Source organism: Vicugna pacos, chromosome 32 (genome assembly GCF_048564905.1).
Source record: "Vicugna pacos chromosome 32, VicPac4, whole genome shotgun sequence".
NCBI classification, from domain to species: Eukaryota; Metazoa; Chordata; class Mammalia; order Artiodactyla; family Camelidae; genus Vicugna; species Vicugna pacos.
In genome coordinates, this window is record NC_133018.1 from 16,707,950 (window position 1) to 16,729,831 (window position 21,882).

Below are 21,882 nucleotides of genomic sequence, written 5' to 3' on the forward strand. Positions count from 1 at the left end.
GGAAGAAAATATTTGCAAATGACATAACCAATAAGGGACTAATATCCAACATATATAAACAGCTCATACAACTCAACATCAAAAAAAAAAAAACCAAACAATCCAATTTAAAAATGGGCATAAGAACCAAATAGGCATTTTTCCAAAGAAATGCGGATGGTCAACAGGCACATGAAAAGATGCTCACCATCACTAATCATCAGGGAAATGCAAATCAAAACCACAATGAGGTATCACCTCATGCCTGTCAGAATGGCTATTATCAAAAAGAATACAAATAACAAATGTTGGTGAGGATGTGGAGAAAGGGAACCCTCATACACTGCTGATGAGAATGTAAATTGGTGCGGCCACTGTGGGAAACAGTATGGAGATTTCCAAAAAAACTAAAAATAGACCTACCATAACCTAGCAATTCCACTCCTGAGTATATATCCGAAAAAAAAAACCCACTAATTTGAAAACATACATGCACCCCAATTTTCATAGTAGCATTATTTATAATTGCCAAGATATGGAAGCAACCTAAGTGTCCATCAACAGATGCATAGATAAAAAAGACATGGTATATATATGCATACAATGGAATATTACTTGGCCATAGAAAAGAGGGAAATTTTGCCACTTGCAGCAAATGGATGGACTTGGATGGCATTATGCTAAGTGAAATAAGTCAGACAGAGAAAGACAAATACTGTATGATATGACTTATATGTGGAATCTAAAAAACACAACAGAATAGTGACTATCCCAAAAAAGAAGGAGACTCAGATATAGAGAACAAACTAGTGGCTACCAGTGGGGAAAGAGAAGGTGGAGGGGCAATATAGCAATTGGGGATTAAGAGATACAAACTATTAGATATAAAACAAGCCGCAAGGACAAAAGTTTTTCAGATAGATAGATAGATAGACAGACAGACAGACAGATAGATATGTATGTATGTATTATGTATACATATTATATATTTGTGTGTTTGTTGGATTGTGATGTAAAACGTATTTTTTAGGTCAGAAAAGTTTGCAAGACACTGTACTTAAGTTATACTAGCAAATAAAAGCACAAATTAACCCCCCCCCCAAAAAGCCACTAGGATAGCCTACGGTCGCTTACAATAGTATAATAGTACAACATGGAAAATATAGCCAATATTTTATAACAACTATAAATGGAGTATAGCCTTTAAGACTATACATCACTATATTATACATCTGTAACTTATATAAAATTGTGAACCACCTAGCTTCAATTAAAAAAGAAAGATGAGAGAATTAAATAAATAAATAAATAAAAATAAATTTTAAAAAGATCCCTGTAAAAATTAGTGTTCCATGGAACACATTTTGGCAGCGACCAGACTGATAGAGAAAGAAGCCTTCATCTGGTTTGTTACATAGGCTTTAATTAACTTGTATATGGTTATTAATTAGCCCATGTGATCTGGCCACTGGAATAAGACGTACATGGCTTTAAGGAGCACACTTGGTGCCAATATGCCAACACCAACTAGGTCTATCCAGGGAATATTATTGTGCCAACTGCCAAGTACTTACTGTCTATATCATGAGATACCAAGACTCCAAAGGCTGTAAGACAACCGGGTGGACTCCTGGAAAGGTTCATCACAAAATGTCTTCAGGCTCACCTCATCACCACCTTGCTCTTGACCACGGTTGCGTTACTGAGTCCAAACTCGTTCTGCTCGCCGCATTGACAGGCCAATAAATCGGGAGACGAGGTGTTGGGGCAAGGAGTAGCGACTTTATTCAGAAAGCCAGCTGACTGAGAAGATGTCTGACTAATGCCTTGGAGAACCATCCTACTCCAGTCAGAATTCAGGCTCCTTTTATACAAAAAAAAAAAAAAACAAACAAAAAAAAAAACACAGGGGAGGGGGTGTGGTTGGTTGTTGCAAACTTCTTGCTGTAGGAATTCTTTGTTCTTGCAGCTGTGCACGTAGGTCAGGTCATGGTGCCCCCTGTAAAACCTCTAACAAAACAAACTTTATTTTCTATTCTGCAACTTGTTAGCTTTATATAAGAGCAGAAGTGTGAATATCCTTAAAGGTCAGAGCCTTGAGAATAGGCCCTCCTGTATATTTCAGGCTAAAGGCAACATTCACAAAAGGTGCAGAGCTGGCAAGACTAAGCCTATAAAACAGGGCACAGGTTAAATCTAAAGGAATTGATCTAATATGGAGACAGATTTGTTCTCCTCTATTACAGTTGTGGGATATGGTGATGAGAGGTGGTTGAATACAGAAGGAAATGAAAAACCTAATATAATTTGGAAAGAGGTTTGGCTATAGTAACCATGGGATAAGTTGATTTGTTCAACATTCAAAAATACCATTTATATCTAGAATTTGCCCCAAAATAATAATGGGAAGGAGGAAGTGGGCAGGAGAATAGATTAAACAACATTGCTCATGAGCTGATAAAGACTAAACTGGGGGTAATGGGTACATGTAGGCTGATCATACAATTCTGTCTACTTCTGCACATCTTTGACATCACCCATAAAAAAGGACAGAGTCTATATTTATATGAGCAGTGCATTAGGAAGGGTTATGCTATAGGGAGACATTGTAGAAGAGGGAAATGCATTCAGGTGCATAATAAACATATAAAATGTATTTGGTTTGAAGGATTATAAAGATGTAATTATGAATGTTACACATGTTTGAAAATATTCTGCATAGTATTAGAATAGAAAAGAACAAATCTGACTCCATATTAGATCTGTCCCTTTGGCTTTAACCTGTGCCATTTTCTAAGGTTAGTCTTGCTAGCTGTGCACCTTTTGTGAATGTTGCCTTTAGCCTGTCTGATACACAGGAGGGCCTATTCTCAAGGCTCTGACCTTTAAGGATATTAACACTTCTGCACTTATATAAAGATAACAAGTTGAAGAATAGAAAATAACGTTTGTTTTGTTAGAGGTTTTACAGGGGGCACCATGACCTGACCCACGTGGACAGCTGCAAGAACAAAGAAATCCTACAGCAAGAAGTTTGCACTAACCAACCACAACCTCTCCCCTTTTTAGTATAAAAAGAGCCTGAATTCTGACTGGAGTAGGATGGTTCTCCAAGATACTAGACTGCCATCCTCTCGGTCTGCCAGCTTTCCAAATAAAGTCACTATTCCTTGCCTCAACACCTCGTCTCCCGATTTATTGGCCTGTCGTGCGGAGAGCGGAATGAGTTTGGACTCGGTAACAGTGTGCTAATAGGAGTACAGTGCAATGAAGGAGTGAATTTACGAGATACAGGATGATGAGAGGAAGAGGAGGAGGCTAGAAGGGATTTATATTCAGGAGTCAATAAAGTGGGGCAGAGGGTCTGTTGGAGGCTGAACTCCACAGGCAACACTCCTAGGTGCCCTGGGTATGGGGCTCCCTCCTCTACAGAGACCAGAGCTCGGGGAGGGGGGGTTCTGGGCAGAGTGACCAGAGCTCAGAGGGGTTCTGGGATATCCTCTGGAGAAGGTCTGTGGTAGTCTGGGAAGAGCCTGAGTAGACACAGAAAGTGATCATATGGCAAATTGAGGGCTACCCCAGCCCGCACACTCAGGAACACTGCAGGACTGCTTTCCAGCGCAGTTCTAATCACTGTAAATAAACCAAGGATGGCAGGTGGCAAATTGTCTTCTGGCCCCCATTTTCCACTTCTTCCCTAGCAGTCCTTCTCAATGGAGGCACCACTGGCACTTTGGGTGAGACAATTCCTCACTGCATGGGACTGTCCCACGTAGTCCAGGAAGGTTAGCATCTGCCCCCACCCACCCACTTCCAGGAGGATGCCCTAGACATCATAAAAACCAAAAATGTCTACATACATTGCCCAGAAGGCTACACCTTAACCCATCCCTGGGTAGCCCACAGCCAACAACTGGCCAGCATCGTGGTCCAGAAAGCTGGTCCCCTCGTCTCAATGTGGCACCAAATCTGTGCTACAATCTATGCTCCAGCGTTCCCTGCAGGATCAGGCTGAAGTGGTCTCCCTTGAGGCCATCTTCCTGCGTAGCTTTTTGCCTGTCCGCTCGGGTTTGTCTCACTCTCCTTCTGAGAATGCTCCCTTAATAATCACTTGAACAAGAATCCCCACCCCAGAGAATCCTAAAATGGGACTACTAAAATGGGTGTTAGGGGGGAGATGAGATCTGGGCAAAGCACCGTGGCATCACTAGCACTCTGCCTAGCACACATGGGACTCAGTAATACTCATCAAATGATTGGGTGTGTGGACAGACGGACAGGAGGGCCCATTACCCTATGAGGGCCAAAACTAAAACATACCACACCTCAGAGGATGGTAAAAGATCATCAGAGGGACCTGAGTCTGACTCTTTTTTTACCTCTTCCTAGCTGTGTGACCTTGGGCAAGTCACATTACATCTCTGAGCCTTAGTTTGCTCATCTTTAATGTGACAGACAGCTATGACATCTACTTCATAGGGTTGTTGTAACAAGCCAATGATTCAATGATTTATACGTATATAAATCTCCCATCACAGTGCTTAATACATAAGTGCTTGATAAATGGCATCCATTATTATTATCATGACTTTTAGTATTACTATTGATCCAATTAAAAGTCAAATGCAAAGTGCATTCCCCTTTGTGTCACAATGTAGAGTTGACAAGTAAAGCTAGTTTAAAAAAAAAAAAAAAAAGCAATCACCAGTAGCTAATTGTTCAAAAGAGAGAGATTAAGTTCAGGGAAGTGAGCTTTTCCTTGTTGTGGTAAAATTAAACCCAACACGGAAAACAGGTTAATTTCTTGGGGAAAGAAAGTAATGATCTCTCACACAGGGAGGTGCCCTACGTGAGTTTTGTGAGCCTGAGACCTCGGTAGAAGCATTTATCAATGAGTATTTTAACAGCCTGGCCTTTTCATCCAGAGCCAGTCGATAAGTGTCTCCAGCTCTCTCCGGCTGGTGATTAGTTGTGTTCATTATTTATGTTTTTCTGCATGCAGATGGAATACAGTTTTTACATTATCCCTAAACACCAGGAATTAATAGCATATGAAGTTCTGAATGTATGAGGCACTGGGCCAAGCTTGGTGAGTCAAGCAAGGATAAATGATGCACTGCTTAGCTCTCTGGCCCCCCTCCCCCTGCACTGCCACCGACATGGTCCAAGGCACTCTCAGGAGCATCCTCCCTGGTCCCCCTGCTTCCCCCCTCACCCCCAACTGCTGCAGATTCCCCTCACAGCAGCCAGCAGCCACAGGAATCCTGTTAAAATGTAAGTTGGATCATGTCACTCCTCTGCTCTAAAACCTCCTGTGGTTTCCCATCTCAACCAGTGTGAGGAAGTCCTGCAGTGGCCCAATGCTCTACCCAGTATGCCCCCCATTATGTCACTGGATTTGTTTCCTATGTCTCTTCCCCTGGATTGCACCACCTCCAACTAGATCTGCTTCCTTGCTTTTGCCTAAACATTCCAGGCATACTTTGACCTCAGGGCCTTTGCACTTGCTGTGCTTGCTGCATGGGACTCTTTCGCAGTTATTAGCATGCTTCACCCTCCCACTTCCTTCAGGTCTCTGCTCAAATGCCACTTTGTCAGTGAAGGCTCCCTGACTTCCCTATTTAAAATGGAAGACACACCCACCCCATTCCCACACTCCCTATTTCTCTTTTCTCAGTTTTAACTTTCTCCATAGCGCCTTATTACACCCCGCCCCCGGACTTGACCATCTCTCCCAAGAAAATATTAATACCATGTGAGCAGGAATCTTTCTCTATTTTGTTACCTGCTATAACCCCAACACCTAGAATAGTGTCTGGAACAATAGGTAAACACTGTACTAAATATAGTATATAATAAAAATATAAAGAGTATAACATAATATATAATTATATGTAAATGTATAATATATTTATAATTACAATAATTAAATATATGTATATAGTATACTTCTAGTATAATTATGTTATACAATTGTAATAAAATATGTGTATGATATATTTATATCATAATCATATGTTATATATAATATTTGTGTTATTGAGCTGCTATAACAGACATATCATAGACTGGGTGGCTTAAACAACATATATTTCTCATAGTTCTGGTGGCTGGAAAATCCAAGTTCAAGGTGCTGGCAAATTTGGTGTTTGATTAGGGCCAGATTCCTGGCTCACATATATGGCTGTCTTCTTCCTTTGTTCTCACACGGCAAAAAGAGGGCAAGGGAGTGCTCCGGGATCTCTTTTACAAGGACACTAACCCCATGTACGAGGGCTTTACCCTCATGACCTAATTACCTCCCAAATCTACTTTTTAACACCATCACTTTGGGGGTTAGGGTTTAAAAATATGAACCTGAAAGGGACATGCAAGTATTCAGTCCATAACAATATATAAAACATAATACATAATAAATTATATTACATATAATTATAACATATAGTGTATATTTTATATAACATTTATTACATATAATTATATAAGATATAGTATATGTCATAAATAGTAATATTAAAAAGGGACTGCTCAACAAATACTCACTAAAGGAAACAACTGATGGCTGAGATCCATGCCCAGAACAACTCTTCTGAGCCCTGAAATTTCTTTTCCTCCTGCACCAGCCCTTCCAGTTTCCCAAAGCACCCCCACACCCTCCTCCTTCCCCCCTCCACATCCTTGCTCAGGCTGGCCTCCTGGCCCTGCATGCCTGATCTACCCCACAAGTCCAAACCTTACTCCTGCTTCCCCTCTAGCCCAGGTCAACTACCTAAATTGTTGGGAAGAACTTCCCAGTATTCCAGCCCCCACAGTGGACTCCTTTGCTAGCTGAGGCCAGCATCTGCCCTCCATGCCATGTAAGCAGCCTATGTGATCATGTCCAATTTAACACTTCATCCCTTCTTTGATCATTCTATGTATATTAATCATGCCAGCCCCTATCCAGTAGAACGCAAAACATATTGATAGTTTTGTTCTGAGATCAGGGACCCAAGCTATAGGATTTGCCCCTTATCTTCCCTTACAGTACCTAGACTCGTAGTCTAGGTACACACACTCCCAGGAGAATTAAATACACACATATAATATAATATAATATAATATAATATAATATAATATAATATAATATAATATAATATATGTATATATTCCCAGGAGAATTAAAAACATATGTCCACACAAAAACTTGTACACAAGTGTTCACAGCACTGTTATTCATTATAGCCCAAAAAGCAGAAGATACCCAAATGTCCACCAACTGATAAATGGATAAGTAAATTTTGGTCTATCCATATAATGGAATGTTACTTAACCAAAAAAAAGGATGAAATACTGATCCAGGCTTCAACATATATGAACCTTGAAAATAATATGCTTAGAAAACAAACCTATGGTTACTAAAGGGGAAAGGAGGGGAGGGATAAATTAGGAGTTTGAAATTAACAGATACACACTAGTGTGTATAAAATAGATAAACAGCAAGGATCTACTATTAGCAGAGGGAACTGTATTCAATATCTTGCAATAACCTATAATGGAAAAGAATCTGGAAAAAAATATTATATATATATACATGGGTATATATAATTAAATCACTTTGCTGTACACCTGAAACTAATACAACATTGTAAATCAACGATACTTCAATTTAAAAAAAAAGAAATAAAAATAGATGTTTGAACATATGTATTGTATGTATGTGCATGTGCTGTATTTTATATAAGATACATGAATACATACACACATATTATGTATACAGACATACAGGTAGCATGGTAGAGAAAGACATGGATACAGAGAGAAAAATACAGAGTGAGAGACTTTATAGATCTTATCTACCTTATTCACTCTCAGTTTAATTTCATGTACAGAGGAAAATGCACTAGAAAATAAAAATTGGAAGAGTAGGCAGTATGTTAACCATGACTGTCTTTGGGAGAAGAGAATGTGGGTAATTTTTGTTATTTGCTCTTTCTAGTTATTTAATCATTATATACTTACATAACCTTTGCAATTCGTGTAGTATTTTAAATAAAAAAGTTTTATATCCAAATTTCCAGTCATTTCTAATAAAAAGTGTATCAACAAAACGTAATTATTGCATCTTTCGTCAAGAAATAAAACTCACACCATGTTTTCTATCATTATGAAATGAAATTTGGCCATAGTAAATAGTATCGGCCAATAAAATGAAACTTGAATGGCTCACTTTAATTAAGCATTAAATGAACATATGCTACGAAAAAGCAGGCATTGAAGACGGCGCCTCAAATCATTCTTAAAACATCCTAAATTCAATATTACAACTTTAATTCACCCAAGGTAACATTATACAACTACATGTAACACATTTCGAAATAACAAAGTCACATGAAATTTTAAAGTAAAAAGAATTCAGAGACGTCTCCAGTTAAATGTTACATGGGATTTATCATTCTGTCAGCCAATGTACCTAGGAAGCAAGGTGATTGATACTTATCTTTGCTTTGTGTAGAATGGAGGCACATGGCTTTTCTTTTCTTCTTTTTTTTGTGGGGTGGGTAGGTGGGTGGGAGGCAATTAGTTTTATTTATTTATTTTCAGAGGAGGTACTGGGGATTGAACCCAGGACCTCATGCATGCTAAGCATGTGCTCTACCACCTGAGCAATACTACCCCTCCTTGTTTTTTAACATGGCTTTAAGTACTTTTCAGTATAGCACTATTGAAAGCAGAGTCAAAATTAAATCAGGAAACTCTGCTTTCTGTATTAGTTTATTCTTGGGATTTTTTTGTTGTTTTTTTTTTTGGTACTGGCTCTGTTCTACCAGGCAAAAGGGATGAATGGGGATTTCACAGTCCTCCAAAAGCTTCTCCAGACCTTAGTTTACCGAACCTTATCATATCACATTAGAACAATTTGCAAAGATGGAGAGGAAACTTCAGACGAGGAGGACCCAGATCAGAAGAAAATAGCCAACTACCTTCCCTACTTTGTAGCTCAGCAGAAACTGGGAAGAGAAAAACATAATCCGGCTCTTGGTGTGCGTGTTGGGGCCTGGGAGGTGCGGTATGTGGCAGACAGGCCCGGAGGCCCTACCTCACCTTGGGAACTGTTTTGATGAACATGCAATGTCTCCTACTTTGTAAAGTTCCTTTCCTGTACTGTGTCTGAGCCCATGACTCAAGATTTAAGAAACTTCAGTCTTTCCCCACATTTTCAGGGACAGTGTAGGTGCGCAGACTGCTTTGATCTGATGGATAGTTACAGAGAAGGCCAAGGGAGAGTAAGGGCACTTCTGAGAGGATAAAAACCAATGACGTTAATAATGACCACAGTAACAAGAGTTAGTGGGAAACTTTTATCAGATTATCAAAATTGCGAAATAGTGGACAGTCTACAGCTGGGAAACCTGATACCTGCGTTGTGACTCTAGATTTCTTACGGTCATTTATGTGAGTCTGGGCAAGTCAGAGGCTTTGGAAATCAGTTTCTTCAACTTAGAGATGAGTTTGGGCCAGGTTTATTAAGTTATTAAAATCCCTTTCAGATGCATAGTTGCATCACTCTAAGGTACACACAACTGTGGACACTTAACAACCATCAGGTACTGCTTTGGCAACAGTGAAAAATAACAGTTTCAATCCTATTTAAAGCAATAAGTGAACTACTAACATTTTCACAATGTGGTGCAATACAAACCACTGGAATATTGTTATCCCTGAGAAGTTCTTATTTTCTTACATTAAGAAAATTTTAACCTCCTCCTGATCTAAAAATACGTTTCCTTTTCTGTAGCACTATTTCTTTCTCATAGTTATTATAAAATTTTAGTTCTGAATAAAATTGTATTTTTCAGTATTACTATTTCAGTTTCTAGGGAATTGTTCTCAGAAATGTTTAAGGTTTACTTATTGGTTTTTTATTTTTATTTTTAGAGGAGGTGCTGCGGATTGAACCCAGGACCTTGTGTGTGCTAAGCATGCACTCTACCACTTGATATATATTTTCCCCACTTAGTAATGTTTTAAATTATTCATTAAAGTCCTACTTACTTTGAGGTGTCAGTATTCTTCAAGTGATCAATACAGTTTACAGAACTAGAAGTTTAATCTGAAAATCTATAGGCTTTTAGTGTCTTTGAGTTAATATTCCTTCATATTATAATGAAAACTTAATGAAAGTTAATGATATTGATATCTGATAATTTCTAAGGAAAAATGGGGAAATGCCTCTTAAATAGATAAATATATTGAGAATTACCAGACTTGATTCTCCCCTTTGGATCTCAGAAAGTAAAGAGCACTGTATTTTCACCCAGCTCCCAAAACTCACTTTATTTCTGCTACAGGAGAAGAGGTTGATTTCATTCAATGAGACAACTGAATCTGCACAGCTTGCTGTAAACAGGAAATAATACATTATTTATGACAGTGAGAAGAAAATCCCCATTTGAAATGGGAAATTAGTTGTTGGGTCTTTGCAAACACCTCAACTTCCCACCTCAGCCTACGTCACAAGCAACACTAAGGGATTAGTGTTTAAATTTCTTTTCAGAAGGTCCCAAATACAGATTCCCTCTTCAGTGCTATGGCCGAGCCTGGGCAGAAGGGCCGAGATTTCTTCTTGTAGGCCAAATAGGTGCAATGTCAAATTACCATTATCAGCCCCATCCATGTTAAACTTCTCACAAACATGAGGCGGGGAAATACAGGGCTCGAGGTAGGAAATAAATGAAAACAGTGAACATTTATTAAGCCTTTTATTATGTGCATACGCTTTACATTAATTAACCAGCTTCATTCAATTCCCACAACTAAGAGGTGGTAACAGTTAATCCACTGAACATGATAAATTAGAAGAAAATAATCAGGACATTTAAGTAAATATATAATGTGAAATCTATGACGCACACACTTAAGATCTCACACCCCTAAAAGTAGCTGTGCTTTTTTTCGGTTTCCTTCTACTTCCCTGGAATTCAAAAATACCTTTTAAGCTCTGAATAGTTAATTTAATACAATAAACACTTACCAATTTGTTCTGGTAGGCATTGTGTTTGGTACTATGGAGGACACACGGATGAATAAGAGAGGCTTTTTAAATCCCATGCTGATAACACACATTGCTGGTAATTATTTCAATTTCACGACATATTCGCCCAGTTCCTGCAGTATAAAAGGCTTCTAGTTTCACTTATGAAATTTTAAAAATCTATCTGTAGCACTGATGGGATCTTACAAAGAGATCCATGACATCTATTGTATCTTGCACATATACTGCAGCAAGAAGGCTAATGCTCAGTGTGAAAACTCCTGAGTGACTATCGCAAAGCCTGTTTCATACCCGCTGGGAGTTCTGACATTCTAGTACTAGATACAGGCATTTGACTAATTCCTTAAATATTATGAATTCTTTTTTTCCTTTTATAGATCTAATGAGGTTCACTGTCTCTAATAACAAACAGCCTGTTTCTTAAGGGGAAGATAATCTCTGGGTAACAATTCATGATTCGAGGATCTGAGAGGTAAAACGTGTCTATACGGTTAATATAATACAGAGGTCTTAACAGAACTTACCGAAGAGCATGAACACGAGCATCCGGATTCCAGAGGTAGAGAGATTTCAGCAGCTCTAATCCCAGCTCAGTCACGTGCTCAATGCGTGGTAAGTTCTTTGATTTCTCTGAGTCTCAGTATTTTTTTTATCTGCCAAATGAGGCTAATAACACCTACTCTGAATAATTGTTGTAAAGATGAAAACATTTGTAAAGATCCAGCAGAGAGGATACAACGGCTGCTTGATAAATAGTAACTGTTTATCCTCATCTAACATTGCACTGCATCGTTGGCTAAAGCAGCATTTCAACTCTGGGAGCATTCATTTGGTGTGTGATAAACTAGCTGACCAGTTCCAGTGTGAGTCTGATTAACATAAGGATATGCAGAGACCAAATACAGATTCTTTGGACATTTTCCACCAATTACCTTCCTGCATAGCTGTCTTCAAATATAAGCTATAAGACTCTGGGTTAATTAAGAGGACAAAAACTGCCTCTATCATCTTTATGGCTTTAGTCTGGAAAATAATAATAGTGATAAAGACCTTGGATTCTTGTGGAATTTCCATAACTAATGTACATCACTACCATGAAATGGGATATCTTTTGATATCAATGAAATAATAAATAAAATAATATAGAATTTAGAAAGACACATTTCAGAGGTCCGCTCATTATAAAGTGCCTATGATTGTCACTTAAGCAGGAACAGATAAAGATACTAAAACATAAGGAAACGTTCTTAAATAAAATGCCTTCATGATTGGTGTTCTACTGAACTCAACTGAGCAAAATTCTAACTTACACAGTATAATACAACTGCTTTGAGCTAAAGATTAGTTTTAAAAGGAATAATATATGCATACTCCTCAGGGACAATTCATTTTAAAACGTGAATCTAAATGCACAATCATTCACAAATTCAATTTTTGTGATTATGGTACCTAGATGGTTTTCTTTTTATATTGGGGAATAAACATACTTAAACAACACGCACAGGTTAGTAAAAAGTGATCATGGTTCATCAGACTGTAAGAATTATCAGGACATGATAAAGGGCTATGTATCTGAATGGTAAAAGCAATCTGATTATTAGGTTTTCATTTGAGGCAGTTTATCTACAGTTCAAAAAATGCTTTCAATGCTTTCCTTTCACTGATTAAACTCCAAAGCATCTTTTCACTGTCAGCAGAAATAACCAGCATCTAATTAAAATAGACTCTTCTCACTATAAATAACTGAATGAATAGCTTTAAATTTAGTTTGGCTAAAATTGGTGAGCTGATAAGTAACTAAATAATGCGAGAGTAAGAATTATCAAAACACTTTGGAGAACACAGTTCTGCTTGGAGGGCTCCATGGAGGAAGGGCCTCATTTTCAAGAAAGGAATGACGTTTCTTTTGTTTTCGTTCAATTCTTTCCTGCCTCTCTTTCTTTTCCTAAAAAGAAAATAGAACTATACATTTATATACATATACGACCATTATTTTCAAATCAAGTTGTCTGCTGAAGAACAAAATAATCACAGTAAGATATTCAAATGTCATTTGCTAGTTTAATTGGTTATAAAGCAATGGCAGCTAACGAACATTGCTATTTATACGTATACTCTCAATAGGCATTAATGCACTACTTTAAAAAGAATTGTGTAAGATAGAAAAAAAAAAAGACCTGTGATCTCATAATTCAAAGAGAATAATTATTAGAAGTTAGTGATGACTTTCTGAGAACAGAGTCTCAGAAGTAAAGTTCCTGGGTGCAAAGGTTGAACACGTGATGGCAGTAGGGGATACGCCACATTTTTACAAACAGTTGAATATTGAGGCTCATTTTTCTTTGCTTATTATTGAGCTTGAGCACATTTTCATTTCTTTGGCCCTTTTGTGAATTTTCTGCTCAATTGTTGGCTCTTAGAACCACATGGGTATCAGTGCTTTCAAGCTGTAGCAATTTTCATAGAGTAAATACCATCCTTGCAGCGTTTTAGCTACTTTATTTTTAGTCCTTAATTTTTTTACCAAAAAAAGAAAAAAGAAATATTTCAACCACAGACAGCTAAACTGTTTCAAGAGTAATATAATCAAAACCTGTGCACCCTCTACTTGCCTTTTGAAATAAAACATGGCCAATACTTGTGAAGCCCTGTATCCACTCCCTCCCTGCACTTGCCTTCTCTCCACCCTCCGAAGCCAACCATTAGTCTGAATTTCCTGCTTATCGCTGTAGTGAACCTCTTAATACCTTTATTACACATGCATTCATCCCAAACAAGTAATTTTGTTTTGCAGGTTTTTTTGAATTTATGCTAAAAGGTAACATGCTATATATTCTTTTGCAACTATCTTTTATTTATCATCCTATTTCTAAGATCCATCTATATGGAGCTGTAGCTCTAAGTTCACGGATGCCCAGAATTCCAGCATATCAACATATCACAGTTTATTAATCTATATGTTAATCTATTCAGACATCATGTCCTAATGTTTTTTCCGCACAAAGACAATGCTGCTGTAAACATCCCTGTTTGACTCTCTGTATTCATAAGCCAAGATTTTCCCTCCACATGCATGCCCAGGAGCAAAACTGCCAGTTTTCAGGACACGGATATGTTTGACTTTGTTGAAAAACGACAATTTATTCTCCAAAGAAGCTGTAGGAAATCACCCTCCAACCAGCACCTACACTGACTTCTGATTTTGATGTATTAACGATTTTAAAATCTGTATCTGTTCACCATTTCCTTTGTTATTTCTAGGGCCCTTCTAGACTTAGAAAGGCATTTCATCCCCATAAGATCTGATAAATATTGTTTCTTTTTTATTCTTCTAATGCTTGGTATTTTATATTTAATGCTTTAATTCTTCTGAAGTTTCTATTCAGAAGTAAGGTAATTGTTTGAAGCGATTTTATGTTCAAATGTTACAATCTCAATTTTTATTGCCTCGCATCCACTAATTTGTGTTACTTTATTATACAGCACGTCCTTACAAGTAGTAGGTTCTGAGGTGCCCATGGGTCTATTATTCTGCTGTTCCCGTCCCTTAGGGAAATTTCAAAATAGATGGTTAATAAACAACAGATAATTCCAAATTATGTGAATTTCTATGAAACATATAAACAAGCTTTTGTGATTGACAAAAAAAATAATAAAAGCACTTATTTCCAAAGAAAAGCAGACTCGGGGAAAGTCGCGTTAAGTGAGATGTGACGGTTCCGAGGAGCCACTGGTGATGTGCACTGAGGGGAGGGCATCCCAGGCAGAGAGAGCAGTGTGTGTGAGGCTCTGACAAGTGGGGGAAACGCTGGACAGGACAGGAAACGAGAGAGCCAGTGTAGCTAAAGCCTGGTGGGAGATGCAAGATGTAACTAAAACCCAGAGGAGAATGATAAGGTAGATGAGTAAGATGAGGTGGGGCCTCGCAGGCGTGGGTAACATTCAGAACACAGGTTTAAAAAAAAAACAAACAAGCTGGTTTAAAAAAAAAGGCGGTCAACAAGTGACTTGGAGAAGAAAAGTATGAGAGGTAAGCTGGGGAACACGGCAGCCAGGGAGGAGACAGTCCCATGCAGAATGCCCAGAGTTCTAGGAAACAGGGCAGAAAAGAATACATTCCATTGGCTAAACGGTCTGGCAAAATCGTAACTCTCAAAGTGTAGTTTTGTGAAAAGGACAAGACTGGAGTTTGTTGAGGATGAAGCGGATATGGAGAACTAAGGAAGGGTAAGCAAACTTTCCAGAAGTTAAGCTATAAAAAAGTGCAGAGAAATATGGGACTGTAGCTAGAGAGAAATGAAGAATTCAGAGTTTATTTGTATGTAAGATTACACATCCTGAGACTTTTGGGGAATAATCCAGGAGGGTAGAAGAATGCTGATTCACAGGAGAGTGGAATGGTACATTCATATTTCATTGCTTGATTGGTACAGTTCTGTTTCCTGTTATTCCGAAAATATTACTTTCCATAGCCTCGCATTTTTAGTAAACCAGGTGAATTTTAGAACCACTGGTTTCCCTGCACATACTCCCTTCCAAGAAGCGACTAAGTATCTGAGGATTACTGTGAAATCTAAACATTGATCTAGGAATACCTCAAATGTTAACGGCATTAGGCCTTTCCATCCTGCAGCAAAGACTGTCTCTTCATTTCTTTAAGTCTCTGCTAAAACTATAAAGTTAGGTGGTTTCCTTGCATTCCAAAAGGGCAGTGGTGTCAGGCAAACTTTGGACAACCCCATCTCTGCCCCTCCTGGACAGCCTGGGAGGAACGGCATTTTGGTAAATTATTAAGATGTCTACACTTCATTCATCAGTACATATATGGAATTGATAATATCATAAGAGGAACACAATAATGTAAGGTTTTCATTAGCATGCAGTTATTCCCATACAACAAAAAGAATGAAGAGAGGTGTGAGTTTTTTGTTTGTTTTATCGCTTTGCTCTTCATCATGATAATGTCTGCATCGTTGCTACTCCTAGTAAAGCAAAGAGAATACCTCCTTTCAGAATCCTAACTGAGAATTAAAAGTTGTATCTGGACCACTGGGGAGGCAAGCCCTCCAGCTGGATAAGGGGAAAGCAGTGACGGACTGTGGCCACAGAAACTGACACGCCTCTCTGTCCATTCCGCCTCACGTGGGGAGAGAGAGGAACCTGAGTGTGATTTTACTAGCAGGCACTAAAAAGTCAGGGCAGGAAATAGGCAATTAAATTATCCACCTTAATATCAATTCATATGAATCAATGCTATCTTGGGTAATGATTAAAAGAGCCTTGTTAGAACGTCCTCCTGACTGTTGTCTGTTGGAGGCTGAATCTTTTGCTCATTTTCTTATCATAGGTAACTATGAATTAATCTGGGAACCAGCATAAAGAAGCATCTTACCTGATCTGTGGCAACAATTTTCCCCTAAAAGAGGTACCCATCTAATCCTCACTCCCCAAGCTAGGTTGTACATCAGAATTTTGAGATATTACTTTACATGAAAATCGAAGTAACTAGTTCTTCTGTAGCGGGGTATTTTTCCATCCTCTTTGCCAATAATTTTAATAAGATATTGGTAAGATGGGGAATAGATTTTCAACATGTTACACACGAATGTTTTCATAGGTAGCACTACCTTTGTAGAGTATACTATATATCAAAACAAGTTATTTTGTCTTAGGTCTTTGATGAGTTTTTGTTCTCCAGAGGGTTGATTAGAATGAGAAAATGACTAAATACTATAATAAAACATGATGTACCTACACGGGACTTAGTCATTAAGGGAATTCTATCACCTTTTCAAGATAATGTGAAAATAAAACTGAAAACTGAAACACTTACATTCAATCCCTACTACCCTAAGTGATACTAGCAGAATCAGCACACATCTCCTTAATATAAGAAGATTTAAAATTTTTCCTAGAACAAAGCATTATTTAAGAGTTTAATCTAAAGAAATCATGGAACACTACTTTCCTTGTTCAAACCATTGAACCAAGGTTGATCGCCTTATTTTAATGCTTTTTCTCTGCATGGATTTATTTAGCATTACAGCACTGCCAAAGTCAACACGTAAGAAACAATAAACTGTTAGTATTTTTATTAGGATTGCATTAAATTTGTAAATTACTCCAGGGAAAACTGACATCTTTACAACATCATTATGAGATTCAGTGCTTGTGTCCATAGGCAGTTTTGTTCCATTTTGATGTCAAGTCTTCATTTGTGTCCTTCAGGAGTGCTCTTAAGTTTTCCTCATACTGGTCTTACACATTTCCTAAGTTTATTCCTAAGTGTTCCATCTTTTTATCTTTAAATAGCCTGCTTTGGGTCCTGTGTGCCTCTCTAGCTACTACTAATTCTAAAATTTAGGTGGAAAAAACAAACAAACAAAAATATTCAGAAGTATTTCGAAAAAGCAATGAAGGGAGATTAATCTGAATGACATGAAAACATATAAAGCCCAGTGTGGTACTGGAATAGAATGAGATGGACCAATGGAACAAAGCCAAGAAGCAAACAGACTCTAAAATATGTGCATGTACCTAATGCATCATATAATAAAGAAACTACCTCAAATCAGTGGGTAAAAGATGGGCTGTCCTATGAAAGATGCATTTGGAAAAACTAAAGATGGAATCACATTTCCCATCATACATCAGGATAAATTCTAAGTACAGCACATGTTAAAATATTAAGATATTCAAATCATAAAGTTATTAGAAAAACATGGGAGCTTTGATCTCAAATTATGGAAAAGGTTCTCTCAACTATGCCTGAAAATCAGAACCCATTAAAAAAAAAGATTGATAGGTTTGACACCTGAAAATAAAATTCTTTATGGAATAATATAAGCAAAGTTGAGAGACCAACAATATAATGGGGAAAAAAATTTGTAACTGGTATCAGAAATGACAGGCTAATTTCCCTAGTACATAAAAAAGCTTCCAGAAAACAGGAAGAAAAAGACCAACGGAAAAATATACAGTTTATGAATTGACACTTTACAGAAAACAAAATACAAATAATCCTTATCCAAATGAAAAGATGCTCAAGCTCGGCCCTAATCAGAGAAAAATGTAAATTAAAAAATAATCTGGATGATACACATTTTTTTAAACTAGCTGATAGACAGAAACTCAGAAAAAGTTTGATAAGTAACGCTGCTGGATCCTGAGTCCTGTGGAGAAATCCTGCACTTTTTGATTGCTGAATCACTGAACGTGTTAGCTACTCATACAAACGTTGTCAGCTATTCACTTAAAGTACTTATTCATTCGAATGTATCATTAATTCAAAAATTAATTAATAAAATAAGTATTTATATTGGTATTTTAACATAGAAAGTGGTATTTTGTTTGACATAAGGAAAAATAACTATAAACGTTAAGTACATGGAGACAAACAAAAAAAAATGTAAGTCACCAAAGTGAGCGACTGAATGTGGGATGCAGGGAGGGAAGAATATTCTGGCTGAAGTTTTAGGCCTGAGTGCTTTAGGGAACAGCAGAATCATTAACAGAAGTGAGTGAACCGAGGCAATTATGATATGTGTTGGATATGTATGAAGACATGAATTTGAGAGATCGAATTCAACAAGGCAGCTTCCAGGTAGAAGTGGTCAGCAGGAATGGAACAAACGGGAATTAGGGACAGAAAAGTCACCAAAAAAGTGCATTTAAAAGACACAAGTGTGTTAACAAGTTACACCTACCAGCCATTTTTCATATTCATCAAGAGCTTGTTTATCTTTATCTTTTTTCTCAGCTCTTTTCAGTTCTTCTTTTCTTTTCTCATTTATTTTCTCTTTTTCCTTTTCCTTGAAAAAAGCTTCCTTTTTTTCATTCCTAGGTAGAACAGTACAAAACACTGCAAAGTTAAAGGAGAATACAGAAGAAAGATTCCCGAACGTATATTTGCAATCATGAGATTGAGTGCCTTAGTAACATTCAAGTCAATGAATTTTAGAAAAGCCTAAAGTGTTATTAATTTAAAATCTATGAGAACATTTATTATTTTGGATTACCATTTTTCAACAGCAGTCAAATTATCTTTCCTTTTCTCAGCAACAGTTTCCTCCTCTTTCCGTTTCTTGGCTCTTTCATATTCTTTCTCTTTTTTATTTTTCTCTTTAAGATATTCCATCTTTTTCTCTTTCCATTTTTCAAAAGCCTGAAAAAGTTCAGAATTATTTTCTTAGTTAAGGTGAATATTATAAGTAAAAACACAGTTAATCACTAATTTTCAAATATTTAAAAATAATTAGGAAAGATATTCGAAGCCCCTGCGTACTTGAAGTGCTTCTCCTTTTCTCACAGCATTTTCTTCCTCGGTTTTCTTCTTGTTTTTTTCCTCAAGCCTCTTTTTTGCAGCCATCTTCTTTGCTTCCTTTTCTTTCATGGCTTTCCAGGCCTCAAATGATGCTAACGCTTCTTCTCTCTTAGCAGCTCTTTTCTATTTTGGAATGATAATAGACAGTTATATGTGTATGTAAAACAGCCAAATATAAATAGATACAACAGACACATGTGCCCTTATCTTTAGTTCCCTTCATATTCATCAAATGAGGTTTCAAAGCAATATATTTAAAATTATTTAGAGAAGTTAATTTATAACAAATGTTTCTGAATTCTTCATTGCATTTAAAAATCTTTCTGAACCCTCCTACACTGTTGGTGGGAACGTAGTTTGGTGCAGCCACTGTGGAAAACAGTAAGGAGATCCCTCAAAAGACTGAAAACAGACTTACCATATGACCCAGCAATCCCACTCCTGGGCATATATCCAGGGGGAACCCTAATTCAGAAAGACACCTGCACCCCAATGTTCATAGCAGCACTATCTACAATAGCCAAGACATGAAAACAACCTAAATGTCCATCGACAGATGACTGGATAAAGAAGTTGTGGTATTTTTATACAGTGGAATACTACTTAGCCATACAAAATGATAAAATAATGCCATTTGCAGCAACATGGATGTTCCTGGAGAATGCCATTCTAAGTGAAATAAGCCAGAAAGAGAAAGCAAAATACCATATGATATCATTCATATGTAGAATCCAAAAAAAAAAAAGACAAACACATATATAAAACAGAAACAGACTCACATAGAATACAGACTTGTGGTTGCCAGGAGGAAGAGGGAGGGAAGGTATAAACTGGAAGTTCAAGATTTGCAGATACTGACTGGTATATGTAAAATAAATAAACAAATTTATACTGTATAGCACAGGGAAATATATTCAATATCTTATAGTAGCTCATGATGAAAAAGAATATGAAAATGAATATATGTACGTTCATGAATAACTGAAGAATTGTGCTGTACACCAGAAATTGACATAACATTGTAAACTGACTATACCTCAAAAAAAAAAGTCTCCTTTCCTAAGCATTTATCAGATATTGATCTACTACTATTCGTGAGAAGGAACATTTTTTTTGGAAGTGTACTGAACCAACGTTATCAAAACAAACTGTAATAGGCTAAGTGATACTGAGAAATGATTGTAATAAAATATTGCATTAAAAGATAAATTTCAGGGAAGTTACTGGCTTACAGTCAGTCAGAATAAGGTAAATTGGCCAGGTCACACAGTACACCACAGATCTTTGCTTTGACCCTGAGGTTTGACTGACATCAGAGCATAAAATTCTTACTGCATAAACTTACCCCAAATGTTGAAAACATGTGCCAGGTTGGAAAATAGGTAGATGAATGTATAGCAAGTACGTTATTACTTTACGTACTTCAATCTAATCCCATAATATTCCATGTTTGCTCCATAATACTGATTAGCATTAAATGATATAGCGCCTTCTTACAGAGATAACGTAATTTAGAAGTCAAAGTATGACCTCCCTCACTGCATCGTGAAGACCAAATGAGAAGGTATCTGGCACTGGTGGCAGAGAACTCCTCAAACGTGGTGCCAAGGTCCAAGCACGCCCCCTGCAGGGCTGCTCCACACAGTGCCGTGCGCTGGGGAAACAAGTTTCTATCCATGGTGGTATTAAAAAGCACAATGAAGGATCTGCTTTGTTTTGTTTTTTTCAGGGATTTTACTTTAAAAGATGGGAAAGAACTGAGCATGTTGTGGGCTATGGGGCAGGAGTCAGAGGCAGGAGAGACTGAAAGAGAGCCCAGCTCCAGTCCATGTAGGGGCTGGTCCTTAAGATACATACAAAATACAAGACAGAAAAGAGGAAAACTGAAGGGTAATGTCTAAAGACAGTATTCTTGGCTAAGTTGTAATACTGAAGTCAGCTTTTAAGAGTGAAGTAGGTTTCTGGTCACAAGAAAAAATAAGTTCAAAATCAGTAGTGCCAAAGCTATTCCACACATACAAAAAGCAAAATATCTCTGTGTATTTGTGTTTTCATTTAAACAGTTATAATATATTTATATCAAACTAAAAATGTACAAAGTACCAGAGAAATAAAATCAGAAATCAACCCTTTTATATATAAGTTATTTCACTGTTTAAACAGTTGATTCAGAAATACTAAACATTCAGAGAAATAGCTGACTTAAAAATCCAGAATATTTTTCTCTTCTATATTTCAGAATACCTGTTCATTTTGAATCCTTAAGTTTTCACTCTCAATTCTTTTAATTCTGTGCATTTCATGTAAATACACATTTTTCTTTTCTAACCACTCCTGTGAGAACAAGAAAAAGGCTATATAACATTCAAAGTGTCACAAATGAATTAGAATTCATTTCTGAAACATATAATTAAAACTTTAAAAAAGCAAAACATAAAACTTATAAACTTTATATATACTAGTACCACTTTTCTTTTTCTGATAATATTCTAATATATAAAGATGAACAAGAATTAAGAAAATCCTATGTGTGTTATTTTTAAAA

At 37.1% G+C, this 21,882-nt stretch overlaps 1 protein-coding gene across 6 annotated transcripts in view; it reads right to left on the reverse strand.

Annotated features, from left to right (window-relative positions):
* MAP9 (microtubule associated protein 9) overlaps window positions 1–21,882 on the reverse strand; it is an 84,740-nt gene that overhangs the window by 38,306 nt on the left and 24,552 nt on the right. For 3 of the 6 annotated variants that reach the window (XM_031670046.2, XM_031670047.2, XM_015239719.3), the window contains exons 10-14: window positions 21,582–21,671; window positions 19,299–19,460; window positions 19,033–19,178; window positions 18,721–18,853; window positions 10,725–12,959 (exon numbers count right to left, since the gene is read on the reverse strand). In XM_031670046.2, coding sequence (XP_031525906.1) covers window positions 12,837–12,959; window positions 18,721–18,853; window positions 19,033–19,178; window positions 19,299–19,460; window positions 21,582–21,671 — 654 coding nt within the window. In that variant the 3' untranslated portion in view covers window positions 10,725–12,836. Of the gene's footprint in view, window positions 1–10,294; window positions 10,360–10,724; window positions 12,960–18,419; window positions 18,854–19,032; window positions 19,179–19,298; window positions 19,461–21,581; window positions 21,672–21,882 lie in introns of those variants that run through there. The other 3 variants (XR_012066275.1, XM_031670048.2, XM_072953135.1) reach the window with 3 other exon arrangements.